Source organism: Spermophilus citellus, assembly GCF_964194105.1.
Source record: "Spermophilus citellus genome assembly, chromosome: 17".
Lineage (NCBI taxonomy): Eukaryota > Metazoa > Chordata > Mammalia > Rodentia > Sciuridae > Spermophilus > Spermophilus citellus.
In genome coordinates, this window is record NC_138199.1 from 65,132,622 (window position 1) to 65,155,474 (window position 22,853).

General features: G+C 54.6%; 1 protein-coding gene across 1 annotated transcript in view; it reads right to left on the minus strand.

Moving 5' to 3' along the window:
- Nucleotides 1-22,853, minus strand: part of CACNG4 (calcium voltage-gated channel auxiliary subunit gamma 4) — a 53,839-nt gene that overhangs the window by 2,703 nt on the left and 28,283 nt on the right. The window contains exons 2-3 of the mRNA XM_081271738.1: nt 4,661-4,744; nt 172-312 (exon numbers count right to left, since the gene is read on the minus strand). Coding sequence (XP_081127864.1) covers nt 172-312; nt 4,661-4,744 — 225 coding nt within the window. The remainder of the gene's footprint in view (nt 1-171; nt 313-4,660; nt 4,745-22,853) is intronic.

A 22,853-nucleotide genomic window follows, 5' to 3' on the forward strand; every position in this document is an offset into this window, starting at 1 on the left:
CACAAAGACCGTGTTAAGCAATTGCTCCCTGGCCCTGGCACACCTGGGCTTTCAAAGTTAACTTACGGTCCCCCCTGCCACCAGGATGCCCACTCCTGGCAATACAGACCACGTATGCCCAGCTCCCCCCAGCAGCGCTGGCCCCAGTGGGCGGCCTGGGTGGGGGCTCACCTGCAGCCACAAAGAGGATGCCAGCACTGAGCACGATGTTGTTCCTGCGGCTGTAGATCCTGCCAGCGCCGATGCAGAGCCCTCCCAGCAGGAGCAGGATGGTGCTGAGGATGGGGAACACGCTGGAGGCTCGCACGATGCCTGGCCAGGGAGGGATGAGACAGAGAGGGCAGTGAGGTCAGCCGCCCCGCTGGCCACGGACATGGGCGCCTCCCAGGACCCCTGCGGCTGGAGGTCCTTCCCCCAGGATTTGAAGATCCCATCAGGACCTGGACTCATTGGGTCAGGAGGCATAGGGGGTGGCCAGGACAGCTGGACCAAGGCCAGAGCTGGCCCCAGGCTGGCTGTTCGCTCTCCCAGACACTATATGACCCAGAGTCACATCTGCCCACGTGCTCAGCCTCCCTGGGGTGTGGGCCACACCCATCAGCCAGGAGGGAGCAGGGTCCCCCAGCGACACTGGAGAGGTCACAGTAGCAGCCACCAAAACCTTGGACTGCATCGTGTTTCTATAACACCTCATGGCTACCAAGCCTCCAGCGGATCTAAGTCCCCACAGAGCTTTCTTGGACATGGTCTCCATGGGGCCACTGGGAGCCTGGGGCCCTGTGTCCACAAGAGGCTGCGCTCGTTGGTGGCTGGAGACCACAGGCTTTGGCACATTAGGTGGGTCTCTGTGACCTACTGGCTGTGTGGCCTTGGCCATGTCACTTCACCTCTTCAGAAACTCAATTTCCCCACCCCTGACACATAGTTCAGTGAGCAGCCACCCCAGGGGGTGCATTTTGAAGCCTGAAACTGTGGATAGTATGAACCTTCTATGTACTTGGACCCATGGCAAGAGTCGGCCTTGGTTTTCCTATACATCCATGCCTGTGATAAAGTCCAATTTACAAATTAGGGTCAGTAAGAGATTAGCAGCTAATAATAAGACAACTATAACAATCTACTGTAATAAAAATTACTTATCATGGATTTTTTATTTTCTGGGATTTTCTCCTTTCGTGTTTTTGAACTGTGGTCGGCTAACACCTGAGAAGGGGAAACCAAGGTCAAGGGGGGCCCTGTCTGGGACCAAGGTTCTGTGGTTGGTTTTGTATGTGTGAGTGCTCAGCACAGGGAGCGTCACATTCTGTGCTTCCTAAGTGACTCTTCACCTTCTTCACTGTTGTCACCCCCCTGCCCCGCCCCCTTGGAAGCTCACAGAAGAGGCTGCTAGGTGCACAGAGCTGCTGTGAGCTGTGCAGCTGAACTGCATTCCTGACCTTGTTCTGCCACGGACAAGCGGGGCACCCAGGGCAGGTAGCTTAGGTGACCACCCGAGTCCATGGTCACATAGAAGAGAGAAGTGATGCCAATCGGTAGGGGTTGAAGTGTGGCCCCCAAACACATCCACACCCTGTTCACCTCCGGACCTGGGCATGGGATCTTATTTGGAAAAAAGTTCTTTGCAGGTGTGATGAAGGGCCTCAAGATGACATCATCCTGGATGGATGAGGTGGTCCCAGGTCCAATGACAAGTATCCTTCTGACCAGGGGAGACATGGGTTCTTATCCATAGAGGGGACACAGAGGAGAAAGCAGGCAGAGAGTGGAGTGACATGGCCAAAGAATGCCACCAGAAGCAGGAAGAGGCCGGGAGAGAGCCCTCCAGAGCCCGCAGAGGGGTCAGGATCCCACCAGCTCCTTGAGTTTGGATTTCTGAACAACACACCCGAGAGCCATTTTTTTCTGTCTTAAGCCACGTAGCTTGTACATTCCTTCCCGAGACCCACCTCAGGGGATTACTGTGGGAAAACACACAGCCCCTCGTGGGGCGTCAGGCCCTCCCTTAGTGTCTGGGGTGGGAGGGGGTCAGAGGAAGGGAGGAGGGACTTGAGGAGGATCCCAGGGCTCAGCCTCCCCTGTGAGCCTGCTGGTCTCCCAGCCCAGCAGAATCCGGTGGCGTGGGCTTGGTGACCCCAGCAGGGGACAGTGAGACAGGGAATGCGGGCAGACGCCCCTCCTGAGCCAGCTGATGGGCTTGGGGTCTTTCAGGCTCTGAAGGCCCCTTTTGTCTCCTTTCTGTATAGACACCAGTGTGTGCCCTGCTTCACAGACGAGAGATTGTCTGGGGCCTTAAATGAAGCTCTTCTCTCCGGCCCCCTCCTCCCTGTTGCCTGTGCCTTCTTGGCGACGCTGCAGGCTCGGGAGGTTTCCTGTGTCTTTCTGAAACGTGCCTCTGAGCTGTGCTGGCCAGAGAATCAGAGTCACCATCCTTCCCCCAAGTCCTCGTTCAGCAGACAGGTCAGAGGGGCTGGGGAGAAGGGAGCCCACCAAACCAGGAATGCCAAACCTAGACGGGGTGCCAGGCCCAGGCCCAGATGGAGGGACCCTGGAGCTAGTCGGGCCCGTGGAAGGTTGTGGGGTGGCGACTCCCTCAGATCCTGGGTGATGGAGGTGCATACTAGTAGGGGCACTGCAAGAGCTCAGAGGCAATCAGGAGCCCCATGACAACCCAGAACGCCAGCCTGGCTTCAGAATGGGTGGCTCAGGGTTGACGTCCTCCTGAATGGTTCAAGGTTGTGTGTGCACAGCATGGCCTTGGGGCCTCCCAGGTCCACACCTGGAGAGCTGAGCAGGCAGCCCACCATGGTGCATGCCGGCACCAGGGACCAGGGCTCTGCTTCCCGGCTGCTGGATCCCAGGTGGTTGTCATAGGGCCCGGCACATAGCAGACCCACATAGCTTTCTGTTTAATGAGTAAGGAAATGAATTCTCATGAAACCTCCTCATCTGCTGCAAACCTCAGTCCCTGGAGACCTCTCGCCTGGGCTTCTCCCTGTGCAGGAGACCTGGGAGAGAGCCCAGAGGCTAAATACTGGAAAACCATGGCCTAGCTCAGGAAGTTACCCTCTGCTCTGGCCCCAAGCTCATCTGCACTTGGGAGGTAGAGGACAATCAAAGGCACAATCAGAGCTCAGCTTTCAGACAGGCCAAAGTCCCTGTCTGAGGCCACTGAGTGGAAGCACACCTCCTCGTCAGGAAGTCAGCCCTGCCCTCCAACCCCAGCTCTGCCAGCAGCTGAAGAACACAGGCTGGAAGTCCACCCTCCATGGCTCTCCCGGGCTTTTTACGGAACCTGGCTGCTCTCCCCACGGTGCACACTCCCTTTCCAAGTGACCTTTAGTTGCTGTGGGCAAGTGACTCTGGGCGTTCCAAGTCCTTGGGCCCTCCACAGGACAGTGCTGGGGGAATTCAAGGACTCCAGCAACTAAAGCTGGTCCGGCCCCTTCTTTGTTTGCCCCTCAGGCTCTTGCTTTATTCTTCTCCATCCTACACTGCAGAATCTGAAGGATGTCATTCATACCATATATAGGCAAATGACAATCCTTGAGTTGTGCAGTGTGCAACCTCCACAATTATCCTTGGCAGCCCTATGGGAATTCATTTTCCCAGAATCAGAGGTCAGGCAGGAAGAGGAGGAGGAGAAGGAGAAAATGAGGGAGGAGGAATGGGGGCAGAGCTTTGACCAAATCATTTCAGGTCCTGGGCCTGGCTGGAGCAATCTGACACGGCCTCGGCTCCATGGGAACCGCACACTGTTCTATTTCACTAGATGACTCAGAATCCAAACCCCTTCTTTTAGGGAAAAAAAAAAATCCATAAACAGGTGCAGAGTGAACTATGTTCCCTCTGAGGGCACTGGTATTGATTCTCCATAGACGAAGCTGGGCCCGGGCCCCGGGGTGCTGCCTGTGCGCTCTTCCAGACTCTGGACAAGGTGAAAGGGAAAGCGGCCTGGAGATGCTGCTACTCCATTCCCGGGCTCCTCTGTGGCTCCTCTTTCCTCCAGTGGGTACTCACAGGCCCAGGGATGAGCTCTGGACTCAGGGTGCAGGGCTCCAGTGTGGGCCCCACACAGCCACAGGAGCCCAGGTGGGGCAGGGGCAGGGGATCTGGGGACAGCCCAGGGGCTGAGGCGTGGCTTGGGTCTTTGGGGCAGAAAGGACTTCAACCCAGCTCCTCCAGATCTGCCCTGCCCTTCTCCCCTCCCTCAGGCTGCCTGGAGCCCCGTGAAGCTGTGGTGGTATGCCCTCAGTCTGATTTTTCTAGAACAGATCAGGGATAGCAGGGGAGTGGGCACCCCGCAGGGAAGCAGCCCCTGGGCAGCGCCTGCGTCTTTAACCTTCCCGGTGCCAGTCTCGGCTCCAGCCAATCAGCTTCCCTGAAGCCGGCCACGCCCCTCTGCTCCCTCAGTCTCCCCAGGACACTGGCCCCCAGCCCAGCCCTGCACCGAGATACCCAGCCCGCTCTGGCCTCGCTGCACAAAACTCCGTCCTCTGAGGTCACCATGCAGTGGAAGGGAGCGTCCACGGTTTCCAGAGAAGAGCCCCCGTGCCCCGCCAGGTGTCCACCGGCCTCCAGCCGCCACCCGGGCCCCTGCGCCCCCTCCCCCGCACCCCCTGCCCCCCCCCAACAGGGGAAGCCAAGGATTCTTGACACTCACGAAGGAGGTACTCGGAGCTGTCATGGTCGTAATCATTGTCCTCGGGGAAGTGATTGATCCGGAAGCAGTGCCCTTTGTAGATCCCTGCAGGGAAGGAGAGGACCACACCGTCAGTGTTGTGCGGTGTCCGTCACTCGGAGGTCACAGTCTGTGCGCAGAGCCCCGAGCAGGCCCGGCGGGGACGGGCGGGGAGGGGTCTGCCTCGGTGACCCCCAGGGGCCTCAGAAACAACCACAGAGAACCACCACACCGTGGGGCAGGGACCCTGCTTTATCCAGCTTTTTCATTGCTGTGGACCAAAAGACCCGACAAAAGCAATTAGAGGAGGAAAGGTTTATTTGGCGCTCATGGTTTCCAGGTCTCAGTCCGTAAACAGCAGACTCTCTTGTTCTGGGCTCAAGATGAGCTAGAACGTCATGGCAGAAGAGTGTGGAAGGAGGAAAGCGGCTCAGGACATGATGAGCAAGAAGCCAAGAGAGCTCTGCTCACCAGGGACAAAATATAAACCCCAAAGACCTGACCCCTGCGACCCACTTCCTCCACCTGCCTGCAGCTAGCACCAGTTAATCCATCCAAGTGGATCAGGTTAAGGTTGAGGCTCTCCTAATCCGGTCATTGAACCTCTGAATTTTTTGCATTGCCTCACACAGCTTTTGGGGGGCACCTAAAAGGTGACCATATTCTTTATGGTCCAAGCCTGGACCCCCTGTGAGAGGGAAAGACTCACTATCCATAACTGCTGGGACCAGAGGTGCCATGAGGGACTGTCCTGGGCAGGCAGCATGTGAGATCCCTGTACCCAAGGGCACTCAAGAACCACAGCTTGAAAATCGGCAAAGAAGTTGCTCCTGGGGAATGGGGTGGAGAGGGCCTTCCAGACAGAGCAGCCAGCCTGGCACAGGCCGAGGTTGGGGCAGGGTCTGTCTGTCTGTGTCCTTCCCTCTCTTTCGACCACCACACAGTGTGCACACCGCATCTGTTCATAGTTCAGTTGCAGTCCCCTTACTCAATGAGACTGGAGACAGAGAACATGGTGCAAGACAAACTTGTGGGAGGCCTGAGACCATCTCCCGCCTGGTCTTCTCCTTCCCACTCTGAGAAGTGGCCTTCACAGGGTTGCAGGCAGGACTCCTGGGTTTAGTAACTGTAAGAGGACAGGCCAGTCTTACTTTCCAGGATCATATGTCCAACTCTCCTAGTCCCCTGCAGCCCAGCAGCCTGGGAGTGCCCACTATAGAACTGGATGAGAGGGGGACACACAGGGTTCCATAGGCAGTGGGCACCTGCCTGTGCCCGCCCTTCCCGGGTCAGCCTGCGAGTGCCCAGCAAGGAGCTCCTCCGGGCACCTGTGGGCCTGCCTGGGGCTGCTTCCAACTGGGGCCCTGCTCTTTTTCCATGGCTGCTGCCAAGTGTCCTGCTGGCCTCCTGCAGCCAGGTTGACCTCACAGCCAGTTAGGAGCACAGTCTTGGAAGCAGGGTCAGTGGCAGACACACATCTGTCTCTCTATTCTCTATCCCTAATAGCCTGGGTGCACACTGTTCTCCCACCTGATACCCACGAGCGGGTCGCTAGCTGCCCCCCTCAAGCCCTCCCTCCACCAGGCTCTTTCAGCTGCCTCTGAAGAGCTGAGAGGCTCAGAAGCAAGACTATTTCTGGAAGGCTCCTGGGCTCAAGGGCCAGGAGGGTGGAGACAGAGTGAGGGTCTCCGAGGTGACGCCCTGAGTGACATACATGCCGACAGCATACTCTGCAGGACCCAGTATGAACGCAGTCCCCCCTCAGTCTCCTCATCTGTACATGGGGGTAACCACACTCCCATGCCCTAGGGACCTCAGAGAGTCACATGAGGTTATCCCTCAAGGCACCAGGATGATACTTCAGAGCCCCTGGGGATGCTCAGGGGAAGTTTATTGCTGCCAAACCAGAGGTTCCGATCCTCCGGTCTAATGTCTTTGCTTTTCACAAGGACAGAGCACCTGGGCTGGCAGGTCCAGGATGACCGGTGGTAGGTGGGGTCACAGAACCCAGAGTGGGCTGTGCACACCCCACTCACTCCTGCCTCTCACACTGTAGATTCGGAAACGTTCAAGGAGACCCAGAGGAGCACTTTCCACAGATATGGGTGGTGCAGGCGGGGCTGGCTCTCTGCCGTTCCCTCTCCCTACACTTTATTTCTTTATTTCACTTCATGGGTCTGAACAAAATCTCCAAGTCACACCTTCTTGTTGGAACAAGTAAATAAGAGGTTGAAAAATAAGTAAATGATCTCTCTGTGCAGATTTGTTCTCCAGCAGAAAACCTGTTGGGTTTGCTGTCTGTCTTCCCACAGCATCCTTTGTGTGCACACCCACACACGTACACACCGTGTGGGTCTCCCCCTTTTGGGGAGAAAGTTGGGGGTTGAACCCAAAGCCTTGCCCACACTACGCCCATACTCTACCACCTACACCCCTAGGCCTCATATTTTTGGTACTTACCACTAAGCCACAACCCCAGCCCTTTTTATTGTTTGAGACAGGGTCTTGCTAAGTGACTTGCTAAGTGGCTAAGTTGCTTAGGTGAGGCTGACCTCAGCCACTTGTGATCCTCCTGCCTCAGTCTCCTGAGTCATTGGATTTACTAGCATATGCCCCTGTGCTAGGCCTCAGGCCCTATTTAAAAAAAAAAATTAAATCCTGTTTTTTGATCATGGTAGATTGACATACAGTTTTAAGAAATATATGAAAATATCCAGTCCCCTTGACTCAGTTTCCCCCAATGATAACTTGTTACAAAACTTTAGTACAACCTCACATCCAGGAGAGTGGCACTGATACAGTCAAGATGCAGAATGGTCTAATCCCCAAAGGGCCCCTCCTACTGCCCTGGCCACGCCCACCTCCTCCTGCCACCGCCCCTCCTCCACCCAAGGCAGCCACTGTCCTCTCCATTTCAATGGTTCTGTCATCTTGAGAACGTTCTACAGTTGGAACCACACAGCACATCACCTTCAGGGATTGGTGGTGCACATCACCTTCAGGCTTTGGTGGTTTCCGCTCAGCACGACTCTCTCGGGATGCATCCAAGCTGTCACGTCAACAATTTGTTCCTTTTACTGCCAAGCACAGCCCATGCATGGCTGTGCCATTGTTTAATCCTTCACCCGCTGAAGGAAACCTGCTAATTCCAGCTATTAATAACAATGTGGCTGTGAACACCCATGTACAGGTTTCTGCGTGAATATAAATCTTCATCTCTGGGATAAATGCCCAGGAGCATAATTGCTGGGTCATACAACAAAGACATTTAGTTTTATGAGAAACTGCCAAATGGGTTTTTGGAAAGGCTGCAGTGCTGGGGATTGAACCCAGGGCCTTGTGCATGCAAGGCAGGCGCTCTACCCACTTAGCTATATCTCCAGCTGTCCCCCTATTTTAAAAATGTAATCATGCTATACATTTCAATCTGCAACCTGCTTTTTTTCATTTTATAATAATTACAAACATTGCTCCAGTTTAAAATTTCAGTTTCAATCCCCAAGTGGCTAAAAACCCTAAAAGGTAATAGCACAGGAATAAGGGGGCATAAAACTTTCTCCAGATTTCAACTTTCGCTCTACATCTAGGGTGTTATTTTATATTTGATAGAAATTGTAAATAGAAATCACACAGTCCAATACAACATATTAACTTTTTCATTTTTTTTTTTCAGGGCTGAGATGGAACCCAGAGCCTTGAGCTCTTTACCTCTGAGCTGCACACCGGCAGTATGAACTCATTTCTAAATACATTCTTTTTAGTGGCTGCATAACTATCCATAGTTATGAATGCATCAATTCAACGATGTCATAAAAACGGTCATTTCCATGGATCCCTTGGCGTGTGTGCGGAATTATGCTCAGAGGGAGATTGAATGCATGCACTCTGCAGTAGCTCTTCCACTGAACCCACTTCCTTTCCTTTCTTCCTTCCCCTCTCCCTTCTTTCTTACACCGATCTCTCTTCAGCAGATTAAAGAAATGGGTTTTGGGGTTCGAACTGTGTCCTCCCAGGAGATAAAGCTGGACTACTAACCCTACTATCTGGGAAGGTCCTGTGTTGGTCAGTTTTCCATCACTGTGACATAATACCTGACATAATACTCTCACATAAATAACTTGTAAGGTGGAAAGGTTTATTTTGGCTTACAGTTTGGATGCTCCCCTCTATTGTCCTTCAGCCCTGTTGCTAGTGACCAAGCCTTTAATACACGGGCTTTTGAGGCACATTCCACATCCAAACTGTAGCAGTAACTTATTTGGAAACAGGTCTTGCAGATGAATCCAGGGTAAGGTGAGGTCCTCGCTGGATCAAGGTGGGCCTGCCCTTATCAACAGGCAGGAAGCCAGACCCCAGCACCACCACCCGTTCCAGTCTGAAGAAGGGCGGGGCTGTGAAGCAGGAGTTGTCTTTGGCCTCACACACACTGAAAGAGATTCCTCCCTGTACCTGGAGCCAAGAATTTGAGATATTGCCCCTGAATGTCCTCTTAGGTCCAATGTCTTCAACTATTTCTTTTACTGATGATCCCCAAAGACTTCTTCACCTTTGCTCCTTCCCCTGGGTCTCTTAGGAAACTCTTGGTGCCCTGAAGCACAGCACCTATCACCAAACCCAACACTCAAGGTAGGTCGGAAAAGCCCAGGAGTACAGCCGGGTGGCCCTCTCCTCTTCTCTGGACCTCATGCTTCTGTGAATGGGATCTGTCATTACCATTGTCCCAGTTTCCTGAGAGCTTTTCACAAATTATCTTACCTCTCCTAAGCTGTTTTTGTGGAATGTGGTGTTTCGCCGTAACTTCACATTTATCCCTGTTGAATTTAGTTGTTAGCTGGCCGAGGGCATTGATAGGGAGAAAATTAACGATTGATGCAAGAAGTGGGAGAGAAAGCCATTTCTAATCCACTGCCCACTCGCTGAGTTACCTACTGGTACTTAGGGTGGTTAATTTTGAGACCCCAGACTGGCCACACTGCGAGCAAACCGAGATGCCCAGAGGTTTCGGCTTGTGTTCCCAGAGATGGTGGACCTCGGGAGAAGACTTCCTTAGTTCCTGGCCCAGGCAAAGTTCTATGTCCTCATCTACAAAGCCCAGGAGGGGGCCAGAGGGGCTGCACCTGCTCTGAGGTCCTTCGAGTGCTCTGTGCAGAGGAGACACAGAGTTGTTTCCTTCCCGCCACGTCCCCGTGAGCCACTTCTGGTAAGGGCTTAGGGAACGTTAGAAGGAGATTTCCCAGACTGTCCGGTGATTCCTTCTGGGTGATGGTCAAGGAGTGATCTCCCCTTCTCTTCATGTTCTTCTGTGCTTTCTGAATTCTCCAAATGTCTTGCAAATGAACCAGCAAGGCTCATTCAGAGAAAGAAAAAGAAACCGGATTCTAAGTGAAAAGGTGCGGGTGGGTCTGAGCCGCTGACCACAGGCGCCCTGGGCCACAGAAGCTGGTGAGCAAGGTGGAGCTGGTGGTGGGAGGGTGTGGGGGCTGCCTGATAGCCTCTGAGTGAGGCTCCTTGTCCCCTCTCCCTCCATGACCTCTGCGAAGGTCATGGGATTAGGTCCCCATATCCAGCCCGGGTGACCAACCCCAAGGACTCAAAGCACTTTCAGTACTAAAACTAGGGTGCGTTATCACCCCAGGAGCCATTTCAGGGGTCCTGGCGTCTGACGTGAGCCTCCGTAATGGAACCTCCAGGGCCCGTGGTGACTAAGGGGATCTTGGAGGGGGAATGGTGATCATTCATGTGACCTCTGTCACCTGAAAATCGTTTCCAGAAGCATTCCCTCACCTGAGGGCCACTAACACCAACAGCAGGGGACGAGTCGCATGCAACCTCGGGCGGCTTATCCAGCTCGCTGCCCCAGCAGCCAGCTCTGCGCAGGTGTCACCTGTGCCGACTGCAGTTCAGCTGCACCAATTATTTTTTGCTTTTTGCTGTTTGCTCCTGGCACTGGGTAGGTGCCCCAGGCAGAGCTGCTCTGTAGGTCCCTGCACCTGGGAGGGGAGGGATGAATACCCACCCATGACCTTGAGCAGCGGAGGGCAGGACGGGAGCTGTGGATTGATGTCCTCAAACTCCGTCCCTTGGGTGGACAGTTCTGAGGTCCACCCTACGCTGCTCTGGGGTTGGGGCTGGGGGAGGTGTCCCAGCAGGAGCAGGTGATGATCAGCTCAGGACACTCCTGCCAGCATGTCCCCTCCCCCATGCCTGGTCCCCAGGACAGCTACCTGAGATACACCACCTGCGTGCACGCCCAGGGCTCAGGCTAAGATGAAAGCTAATGTGCTGAGGCAGATCTGACGCATCGGCCCCTTCATCTCTATGGTAATTTTCCTTTGAAGAAGGAGGAGGCTTAGAGATGGGAACAGACCTGCTTTCACAGGCCCCACCGCAGAGGCCCAACTCAAGGCCATCAGCATCTACTCTGTGCTGGACGACGGTCTTTTTAGTCCCATTTGTTGAAGAGCAGGAGGCCCAGCGGCTGCAGTCCCCTGCACCTTCCTGACCCCTGTCCAGTCCCCCCTGCCCCATGCTGCCTCTTCAAGCACAAGGGGCTCTGTGGGAGCGTGGGTCTTGCTCCCTGGGACAGACCAGGAACTGAAACCAGAGAGCAAGCAAGGTGCCGAGTAAGCGTCACAGGATTGGCCGGCTGAGGCATGGCCAGATAACATAGCTCCTCTGCACCATTTCAGGTGGCGATGTGGACAGGGGGCAGGAGAAGGGCTCTGGGGGTTTCCGATTGTGGACTCTTGTCCTGAAACTGAGGCTGATCAGAACCGAGGTGGAGGTGAGGTGTGGGGCCCCTCTCCGGGGACAGACACCCCTCCAGAGCCTGCTCGGGTTACCATCTCCCTCATCCTAGGCAACCTGAGGAGAGGAATGACAGAGAGCTCAGGATGTCACCACAAAGAAGTGGAGTCTGAGCTGATGGAGATTCTAATTACTCAAATGTAATCCTTACACAAGTGCATATGTATCAAAACATTACACCGTGTCCCAGAAATATGTTATTGCACGTCAATTAAAAATAGAGAAATTTAATACAAAAACAAATCAGAACAGAGCAGAACTCAGATGTGGCCTGGTGGCCAGGAAGGGACAGGGCTCAGTCTGAGAACAAGGTAAGGGCAAGAACCATACCGGGCCAGCATTTAGCCAGATTCGTTGAATCACCTTGTGAACCGTAAAATATTGGCTTGGACTTTGTAATAATTTAGAGTGTCCGTCTCCTAACTGCTCACACAGAGAGTTTTCATGGCTGGACACTGAAACAGGGTAATGCTATGTGGATCAAGGGCCAAATGGAGCAGGTCCTTCTCAGACAGGGGGATCCCTGTCCTCAGCCGCTCACTTGCCAACCTGGCCTCTACCTCATCTTCCTATTCCCCAGGGGACAGCCTAGCAGGACCGGAGGTCATACATTTCCAAAAGATTCGGACCAATCCCAAAGTGACCTAGGCCAGGGTGTAAGTGCTGTGGCCAACATCATGCTGGCAATGACCTGGAACTTCACTGAAAATGAGAAGGTGGCAGATGGTGGGGAGATGGAGGAGGAGTGCCTGTTCACGGTGAGAACAGCAGCAAGCATTTACTGAGCATCTACTGTATGTTGGGCACGATTATAAGCACCTGGCATCTGTGAGCTCAAGCTTCATACTAACCCCAGATGAAAGGATTCCTAACACTGTAGCAGGGATTCTGCCCCGGCCCCCCTGGTCCCGGAGTCGATGTTGGAGCATGGTGGGCAGCGTGGGTCCCCAACCCTGCGCCATTAGACTTTGGAACTGGTGCTTTAGGCTGGAGGAATCCCACGCCAGAAGGTGAGGTTCAAGTGGGAGGGGCTGCAATGTGGGGCCCCCTCCAGTCAGGATTGTGCAGAGGAGGTGCACGGTGGAGGGTCTCCCAAAGGAGACGGGGGACGAGGGTCGTAAGCCACAGGTGGCCTGGCAGGGCTGGGAGAGGTCATGGGGGAAGGAGAGTGGAAGGTGCTGGGTGGGGGTGGGGGTTCTGCACAGGGCCCTGGAGATGGGACTCCATGGTGTTGTCTCCTCCTCAGGGGTGCTGTGGTCTGAAGGTCTGTCCTCTCCAAACCCCTGTGCTGAAATCCTAACCCCAAAGTGGTGACGTTAGGAGACGCGTGTCTTTGGAAAGTGATAAATCATAAGGACAGAACCCTCTGGGGTGGAATTCGTGTCCTTATAGAAAGAGATCCTGGAGACCTCGTTGGCCACCTGAGGACAGTGAACCAGGAAACAGGCCCTCACGGGACACTGAACCTGCGGCGTCTCATATTGTACTTTCCAGCCTCCGGAACTGCGAGAAATAAACCCCTGTGGTATTAGAGGTCACCAGGTTGTGACATGTTGCTACAGCAGCCCCAAGAGACTGAGATGGGTGGCCGGAGGTTGGAAGGCCCTGGGGTGGCCCTGGGGAAGGGCGTCGTGGGGGCATGGCCAGCAGTGTCCAACGCCCAGGGCCAGGGCAGCGGTGCCTTCAGTGAGGGACAGCCTGGCTCCCCGTAGGCCTGTTCACAGATGAGGGACAGAGCCGGAGGGCAGGGTCCCAGCAAGACCACAGACAGCACAGGCCGGCAGCCGGGCCTCCTCGGCCTCCGTACAAAGGGGACAGAGACCAGGCGGTCAACCATCGGAACGCACTGCCTCGCGGTCCCGCAGGCTGGAGGTCAGGTTCAAAGTGTCCCCTCCTTCTTCCTTCTGCGGGAGGACCTGTACCCTGGTTCCCCGGCCTCTCGACTCCTAGAAGCCCCTCCCAGCTTCTGGTGTCTGCTGTCATTCCTTGGCTTACAGAAGTGCCACCGCCACCTCTGCTTTCTCTGTGCTTGGGGCTCAGCGCGTGTGCGTATCTGTACCCCAATTCCCCATTTCATGAGGTCACACTAGACGAGGGCCACCCTGATGCCCTCATTTTAATTCGATAACCTCTGTAAAGATCCTGTTCCCAAATAAGGTCACGTTGTGAGGTTCAGCATAAGGTTTTTGGAGGTGGGGGAGAGCACAGCTAACCCCTAACACAGGGGTAGGAACAGTCAGGCATGCAGGCAAACCCTAGGCGCCACCCATCTCTCACGCCCTGGGCTCTGCCCCGCCCTGCCTCCTGCTCCCCGTAACCCCCCTGCATAGGTCCTCCTCACAACCCCTCCACGGTCACACCCATCTCCAAAGAACCCTCCTAATAACTGTGATTTCCCAATTGGCACACTCGGGTCTCCCGCCGGCTGGACTCTCTCCAGCTACGCGAGGCGGGCTGTTGGGAGACTTTCCCACAGGCTCCCACAGAGAAACTCCAGGCTTGGAGAGACAGCGTGGGCTGGCCCACGCTCCTCAGAGGAGCCCTAGCCTTGGGGCTGATTAGTGACTCTCCACGAGACCCTGTGGAGCCACTATGGCCTTTGGTTCCTTCATCCAGTTTCTATTTATTGAGCACCTGTTTTGTGCTGGCTGCAGGGCCTCAGAGGTGTAGCAGAATGTAAACTCACGAGACTTCTCTCCTCTTTGGATGGGGCACAGGGTTACAAGGTGTTTCCGTTTCCCTGTAGTTAGATGTGGCTGTGTGGTATGTGACCTAATTGTGCAATCAGATATGAGCCGCAGTGACGTGTCATTTCTGGGATGGGCTCTGGAGCAGCAAGTGTAGCCTTCTACCTCCCCTCCCTCCCCCACCAGCTCCGGGGAATGGTGGAGCCACAAGATGGAAGGGGCCTGGGTCCCGGAGTCCCACTGTGGAGGATGGCTGCTTTGGACTATTACTGTGACAAGACAGTGACCATGATGCTGAAGGTATTCCATATCCCTCCATGTTTCTGTGACAGCACTAACACGTCCTCTCCATGGCCAAATACTTGGGATCTGGAGCCTGGACATCTCTTTGGACCAATGGTGACTCTGGTACCCGTGGAAAGTCTCACACGTGTTCTTCCTCTTTGACACCTTAGCTTAGTGTCCTTGAGGTGCCCACCTTGTACTCTCTGTGATCTCGGGGGTTCCTTCTATTATAGACGTGGTTCATTGGTTCACCTGGGCCCATTATTTCCTTTAATTCAGGGTTCCTGCATCCACGCCAGGCCCTCTGGGAGTCCAAAGACTCGGATCCTGCCTGGGGGACCGTGAGCCCTAGATGGGGAAGTGAGTGGACATCTGACCAAAAGAGCCACAGGGAGGGAGCAGGTTTGTGGGGTTCCAAAGCAAAAGTGGTAAGAGGCGGTGCTTGGGAGAGCTCCTAGGGCCACAGAGTGGGCAGTACTGGACAGATGGCCGCCAGGTAGAGAAGAGGCCTGGGGTTGCAGTCCAGGAGGCCTGGGTTTCCTGAGGGGACTGGATGAATGCCATCTGCTCCCAGGTTCTACCGTGAGCGAGAGATGATCGGGTGAGACTGGCGCCAGAGACTGACCGGTCCCACGAGAGCCTGCTGATCTCTGCGTCGACCTCCACCCGGATCACGCAGGGGGCTCTAGCTCCTGGGGGCTCTGGATGTCCCTGATGCATTCCCTGCCTGGCTGGGTGTCATTTGGCCCATTTGGGTTTGAGCCCCACCCCCAGGACTCCTTGGGCGTCCTCCTTAGTCCCAGAGGAGCCCAGCTGCTTGGGAGCTGGTGGCAGTGCCCGCCCGATTAACAAGCCCTCCCTTCATGGCCTTCCTCACATTGGAGCCCCTTGTAAGGAGGGACACATTCAACTCTGGCTCCCAACTGGCAGCTTCCTGCAGCTGCCAGAGGCCCTGGGCAGCCCCAGTGCCCACTGCTGCCAGGAGCGGGGATGGGGAGGGGACCTGCCGGTTCCCTGGACTCAGCCAGCCCTGCCTTGCCCCTGCTGGCAGCCACAGGGAGAGCCATGAGGAGCCTTAGACCTGAAATGGCAGTTTCAGATGCAACAGAAAAGCCCCTACAGCAGCTCAGGCCCAGGAAGAAGGCGCTTGCCATGTCTTGGATGTTGTTTGTCCCCCACAGGATCATGTGCTGGTCCCCAGGGTGGGGCTGATGTTAAGAGGTGATGGGCCCTTTAAGAGGTGGGGCCTAGTGGGAGGTCCTTGGATGACTGGGGGCGTGCCCTCCATTGAAATTAACATAGTTTTCATGGAACCCTTGCAATTCTCTGGCTTCCTGTCTCACCAGGTTTTCTCCCTTATACATCTGCTCCTGCCATGATGCCAACCTTGATAATGTGATGTCGTCAAGAGGGTCCTTGCTAGAGTTGGCATTATGCTGTTTGAACTATGACCCTCCAAAACTGTGAGCTAAGTAAGCCTCTCTTTATAAAGTATCCCAGCCTCAGGTACTTTGTTATAGCAGTGGAAATTGACTAAAAAACACCTGTTTCAATGGGGCTAGACTGTTATGAAGTCACCTAGGAGACGCAGTATTCCTGGAACTCAGCCCCTTCCCTCAGGAAATGGGATTCTTGGAAAAAATCTCTGCCTCCAAATTCTGTCTCTACTAACCTGGAAGCTGGTGATCAAACTTAGTCTGGTAAACTAAGGCATCTCTCAAGGTCCTAGACTCTATAAAGATCTTACGACGTAGACAGGTTGGCAGTGATTCCGAGGAGGACCAGGTAGGGGAAGGGGTGGGCCCTCTGCCTGATACTAAGTCCATCCTGAGGCTCTGCAGTTCCTCTGGAGGTGCCCATGGAGAACCCTTTTCCCTGAGAATGAGTCCCTCCCACAAATCCACCCTCCCCACCCAGCAGCATTACATGACCGCGCCCCTAGCCAGAGAGGGGCTGACCTCTGGTCCAGGTTGCACCAATTAGATTGCTCCCGTAGGAATTTGGACTTTGGATTAGCGACAGAGGGGACCCAGGGACCCAAGGATGTTCGGTCGGTCACAAAAGGGACATTCTCGAGTAGCCCAGGAGGTCAGCTCTGGAGGTCTGCTCTTCCCTTCCCCAGTCTTGGCTCTTAAATCTCTCCCTTCCTTTGGGACTCCTCCATGTCCTTCCAATGAAGTCCTCAAGTTAGTTTCTGAGCTTGTCACCAGAGACCTCTAAACCTCCAACCAGCGACACCTTCAAGGCTGGAGGAAGGAGATCCCAGTCGGTTCTTGTGGGTCGGAAGCCCAGGTTCTGCTTCATTCCCCAGGGCAGAAGAGGAGAGCACGTTCCCAAGGGACCACAGAACTCAGGGGAGAGGAAGGACGCTGCATCACGGGACAGGAATGCCGAACACCAGCCCCCATTCCACCACGGAGAAGCTGTGTGACCTGTCTTCCAGTCACCTGAGAGGCTGGGGGGACGGTCATTGGGCCAACCAGCTGCATCTCTTCAGGGGGGATACCCATGGATCTCAGAGAGTTGCCATAAGGAAGCAGAAAGGTTTTCTCTTCCATCCTGATAAAAAAAAAACGCCTTTCTACCGGTCAGTGAAGCAAGCCCGTGGCAATTCCTCTGCCTCAGAGCTGCCCTTTCAGGACCTGCCCACCTGTTGTGAGAGCCCTGGAGATGGCTCCCAGGCCCAACCCCCCGCTCAGGCTTTGGGGCCCTCATCTCTGACCTCCTCCAGCCTCCTCCAAGGATTCTGGGATCTTCCAGGCCTCCTGCCGAGATTCCTAATTGCACAGAGCCAGGGAGATTTCCCCAGCCAATCGCTTGTGTTCTCCCCCAGCGCAAGGAAATGGGTGTTCAGTTATTGTCTCTGTGATTCTCCACTTGTATCTGCTGGATAACTGCTGCTTGCATGAAAGCTCGGTATGGAGGGTAGGATCTGTTTTTTGTTTTGTTTTGTTTTTCCTACCTTTCTTTTAATGAGGAACAAATATGGAGCTCTGAGGGGCCAAACGGCTCTCCACAGATTTCAGGCTTTTCTGTCGGTCTGCCTCTGCAGATCTCTGGAAAGTTACGCTCCAATAACCCGAGAGTTTTAATTGAAGGGCTGGGTGGGGGAGGGAGAATCGTAGTGGAGAGTCATAAACTTCTGGAAGGAACCCCTGGGACCATCCCCTTCATCCCTGTTCACTCCACACACTGAGCACCTGAGGCCTGCAGAGGTGAGGAGCTATTTCCATGGTGACAGGCCCACGGACGGCACGGCCCAGCCTTGGAATGGGGGTCTCTGGGCTCTAAGTTCAGTGCCTTTTAAACCCACTGCTCCCTGCGCTAGTGCAGAGGTTCTCAACCAGAGTGAGTTCACCTCCCAGCTGCTCCTAGCAGAGGCTAGAGATTCTGCTCAACAGCCTACAATGCACAGGACTGTGCTCCCCAGCAAAGAATGGGGAGAATGCAGCAAATGGCCCGCAGAGAGCTAATCCTCCTTTCCAAGTCCAGGACAGACATTACTAATCAATCACAGTACTCTCCTCCCCTGATCAGTCCAGATACTTTTCAACACAGCACTCCGCCCAGGGACTACTAGTCCAGAGGTTACCTACTGCTCCTCCCACGGCTGGGTAGTGTAAAGTGGTAGGCTCAGAAATTATTCTGTCAGGTTTGAGTCTTGGCTCTGTAGTTGCCTACTAGCTGTGTGATTTGGGGTCCTACTTAACCTTGCCGTGCCTCATTTCCCCTTATCTCTGAAGTAGAGTTTATAAATGGTGTGATCTCAGAGGGCTGTTTGGGGGAAAACAAAGAAGTCTTCAGAGGTCACTGTGCCTGGTGGTCAGTGTGTCACGGTGCTGGCTGCTATAACAATCAGTCTGCTCTGATGGTGACAAAGAAGTAGTTGGTCCCCCTGTCAGAAGGAAGCAGGCCAGGCTTATCCCTCGATTGGGACTCACACATGACTCCTCCTTGTCCTCACGTGCCCATGAGGTGATTTTCAAAATGAGCAAAGTTTCCCTGACTCTTAGAAGGACCAGCAAAGTGACCCTGTTTTCCCCTTAGCCCCATTACTAATGGATAATAAAAGCTGGCTTCAATTGAGCACTAAACTCGCTTCAAAGCCCTGTGCTAAGCTCTTTCCATTTTCTCACTTAAGCCTCAAAAATAACTTATGAAGTAGAAGCTCCTAAAACCCCCTTAAACAGATGAGGAAGCCAAGGCTCAAAGAAGGCAAATAACTTGCCCAAGGTAGCACAGCCCCAAGAAGCCAAGCCAGGATTCACGAGAACTGAGCTCTCGACCCTGTGCTGCCCTGTCTCTCTGTTCCATTGGAGAGCTGGAAAAGAGAGACAGTGTGAGAGTCAGCTTTCTGTTGCTGTAACAAAATACCTGAGATAAACAACCTAAAAGGAGGAAAGGTTTATTTTGGCTCAGGGTTTCAGACGATTGGCTCACTTACTTTTGGGCCTACGGTGAGGTAGATCATGTCAGGGAGAGCATGTGGCAGAGAAGACTGCTCACCTCCTAGAGGTAGGGAGGCAGAAAGAGACAGAGACAGACAGAGAGAGAGTGGGCAAGCAGGGGAAGGGGCCAGGGAAGAAACATACCTGTGGAGGGCCTGTCCTCAATGACCTACTTTCTTTAACTAGGCCCCACCTCCTGATGTTCCCACCCCCTTCCAAGAGCCCATTAAGCTATAAATCTATAATGAATCAATCCACCAATGAGGCCAGAGACCAATCACTTCTGAAAGCCTCCACCTCTGAACACCACTGCGGTGGGGACCAAGTCTTCAACAAACGAGCTTTCGGTGGACATTTCAGATCCCAATGATACCAGAGAGGAAAGAGGGGAGGCAGAGAAGGCCAGTGTCTGGGAGGCACACACCTGCCACGTCACTGGCACTTTCTGGCAGCTGGGCAGGGCTGAGGAGCACACATCTGCTCCCCAAGTTCCCCCAGGCTGGGGGCAGCCCTTCTGGTGCAGCCAGATTCCAAAGCCAGACCCAGTTATCAAGGCCCCGCGCTCCCTCCTGCACCTGAGGACCAGAGTGGCAGGTGGGAACCCTGGTGCTTCTAGGTCCCCTGGTGAGGAGGCCCCAGACCCCAGGCTTGGACAAGGCCTCAGTGTGCCTGGGCTGCTCAGTCTCACCTGATGTTTACAACCGGTCCCCCATGCACCCGATGCCTGTGCCCAGTCCACTGGAGGCTTTCCAGGAAAAGTGTCACTATTTTTGGATTTTGTTCGTTCTCTGCAGAGCCAGAGAGAAACGTCCACTTCACCATGCCCACGAGGGCCCCTGGAGCATGGAAGAGCAGCAGCCTGTCCAGGGATCCTGGATCCTGTCCAACCCTGCTTTAGTCAACACCTGCCCACCCAGAGCCTCCCGCATACCAGGCACCAGGCTGGGCGCTGGGCCGAGGTGGTGAAGGCACCAGGCATCTGGGCAGCCTGTCATCAGGTCAGGGAGACCACCCCCGGGGGATGGACGCTTGAGCTGAGCCTGAAGGAGGAGACTCAGCAGGGGAAGATGGATGGACGACCCAGACACAGAAAAGCACTGTCGAGGCCCAGAGGGAAGAGGCTGGCGCCTCTGAGGAGCTCCAAGGAGGGGATGGATTGGCAAGGCGTGGAGGCCTGGGGGGAGGGCACACGGAGCCGAGGAAGGCAGTAGATCAGTAATGTGACAGGCTCAGACTGGCTTGTGCTCCAGGGTGGGCGACAGAGTGGATGTAGGAAGGCCAGTTAGGATCTGGGTTCTGGGACAGGGTCTCACTCAAGGTCACCTGCTGACTCGGTGCAGAGAGGCTAATGTGCCCTTCCAACACTGTCCATCTTCAGACTAACCACCCACCGCCCCCTGGAAAGCAGTCCTAGCTTAGGGACGCTAGTACCCTCCCAGAGTGGCCTTCCCTGGACCACTCTTCACTTCCTCCTGGCTGTGTCCATGGTCAAGTCCCCCCATACCCCTCCCAGCCCAGGACACCCGCTGATGGATTCCAGAGCAGGTGCCCTGTACCCTTGGCCTTTCTTGGGGACTCTTTAGTTCCTAGGCTGGACGCCCTGGGCCTGGGTTTCCTCCCGGGGGTCTGGAGCTAAGCTTTGGGGCTTTTGCTGCTTGAAAAAGAAAACAGTAAATAAAATGCAAAGGCTGCTCCTTCCCCCCACCAGCGCGGCAGGGCCCGGCGAGCAGGCAGGCTCTGGGGTGCCGGGAGGCGGAGAGGACCGGCTGGCTGGGAGCCAGACGTGGAGCAACCCCCGGGAACGAGCGGAGCAGTTGTCATTGTGAGTTAAGCAGGCCGTTTATGGGGAGGATAAAAGTTAATGAGAAGCTGTACTCCAGCTCCCCACCATTGAGCAAGAGAAACCCTGGCAAACAAACCACACAAAGACAGAGCAAGAGGCGGATCTGGTGGCGGAGGGAGAGCCCGCAAAACGTGCCAGAGGCACCGGGCAGCCACACTGGTCACCTGACTAGGGAGGCGGCACCAATTTCTCCAGGCGTCTTCTTAATCTGTTACCCACTGACCCCTTCCCAGAGTCACTGAGAGTCCTTTGGGGAGGCAGGCGTTGGCTCTCTTGCTAATTCATCTAAATAAAGCCCTACTCCTGGGAGGCCACCCAGCTGCAACTTGGAGCCTCTTTGAGTATTCATTATTTTTGTTTTGGTACTGGGGATTGATCCCAGGGGCACTTAACCACTGGGCCACATCCCCAGCCCTTTAAATTTTTTTATTATGAGACAAGGTCTTGTTAAGTTGCTTACGGCCTCTCTAAGTTGCTGAGGCTGGCTTTGAACTTGGGATCCTCCTGCCTCAACCTCCAGAGTTGCTGTGTACCTCCACGTCCAGCTTGGCCTCGTGTATCCTAATTGTTGGCAGTGGTGGCCCTGGTTTCTGTTGGATGTCTGAGCTGGGGAAGGGGCATGGGACGAAGTCTGTGGGGGTCAGGGACTGCTTCTGTGCTAACTCTTCATTACCGGCCCAGCCACAGAATAACAGCAGCTAACACTTACTCATTGTTATATGTGCATGGTGCGGATTCCTTTGGTCCTCGTGACAACCCTCTCATGTTACTGATGAAGAAACTGAGCCCCAAGAGGTTCAGTGACTTGCCCAGGTAGTAGTGCAGAGCTGGGCCCAGGACACAAGTTGTCATCTTTGGAATCCGAGTGTTTATACCACTGTGTTCTACCACCTCGAGACAAATGTGCAAACATACATACAGGGGCCAGTTGGCAATTGAAAGGCTCTTGGAGGCCCAACCTGTAAGATGGAAGGTTCTGGAAGGTCCCTCAGTAGTGCTTCCCCTTCACCAGGCCATCCACATGTCTCCTGGGAAATGTGCCTGGTAGGACTCAGGGGAAAGGCAGAGGTGGGGTGAAAGAGAAGGACATCTAGGGACCCAGAATGTGGCATTGGATGGGCAGCCCAGGGGTATGCCCACTATCCTAGACCTGGTGCCGGGTCTGCACACACCACCTGCTGGCAAGGAGCTGCCTGCCCAGGGTGGGGTACCCACAGGTCAGTGGATGACCCCCTGAAGAATGGGGAACTGGCTTTCGGCCAGCACTGTCCACCAGCTGATTTTTTTTTTTTAAAGAGAGTGGGGGGGGAGAGAGAGAGAGAGAGAGAGAGAGAGAGAGAGAGAGAGAGAGAGAGAGAGAGAATTTTTAATATTTATTTTTTAGTTCTCGGCGGACACAACATCTTTGTTGGTATGTGGTGCTGAGGATCGAACCCGGGCCGCACGCATGCCAGGCGAGCGCGCTACCGCTTGAGCCACATCCCCAGCCCCCACCAGCTAATTTTGATCTGAGGTTTGGGAGATTGGGCAAGACATCTGACCCCTCATCGTGAAGAATTCTGCCTCAGCTCCTTAGGGTCCAAATCTGCCATGGCTGGATGTCTCCCCCAGAGCCTGGTGAACGTCTAAGGGAAGGATACTCCAATTACTCTGATCTGATCCCTGCACATTATGTCTTGTACAGAAGCATCACTTTGTAGCCCCCCCCCCCCCGACACACTGATTATGTGTCAATAAAAAAGAAGCACAGCTCGGATGTGCCCTAACCCTGACATTTCAAGGAAAACCACCCAACACCCTTGACCTTTTCAGTTCTGCCTTGTAGCTACATCCTTGGCGCCCAAGGCCTTGCTCTCTACAGGCTCCTAGCTCTTCCTCACTGGTCCTCCGTCTTTCAGTCTCCTTCTCAGGGGCAGACAACGTTCCTCCTCAGCCCTCACTGCCCATCCTCATTCCCCTGCTGGTGACCTCTGCACCCTCCTGGTTTTGAAACACTCTCTTTGAACAGACTCCCCGGTCCATGGGTTCCTCCCAGGTGCCCAGGGGACACCTCCACGTGGATGCGGGATGGCAGACTAAGCCACCACCCTGCCCTCATTGTCTCA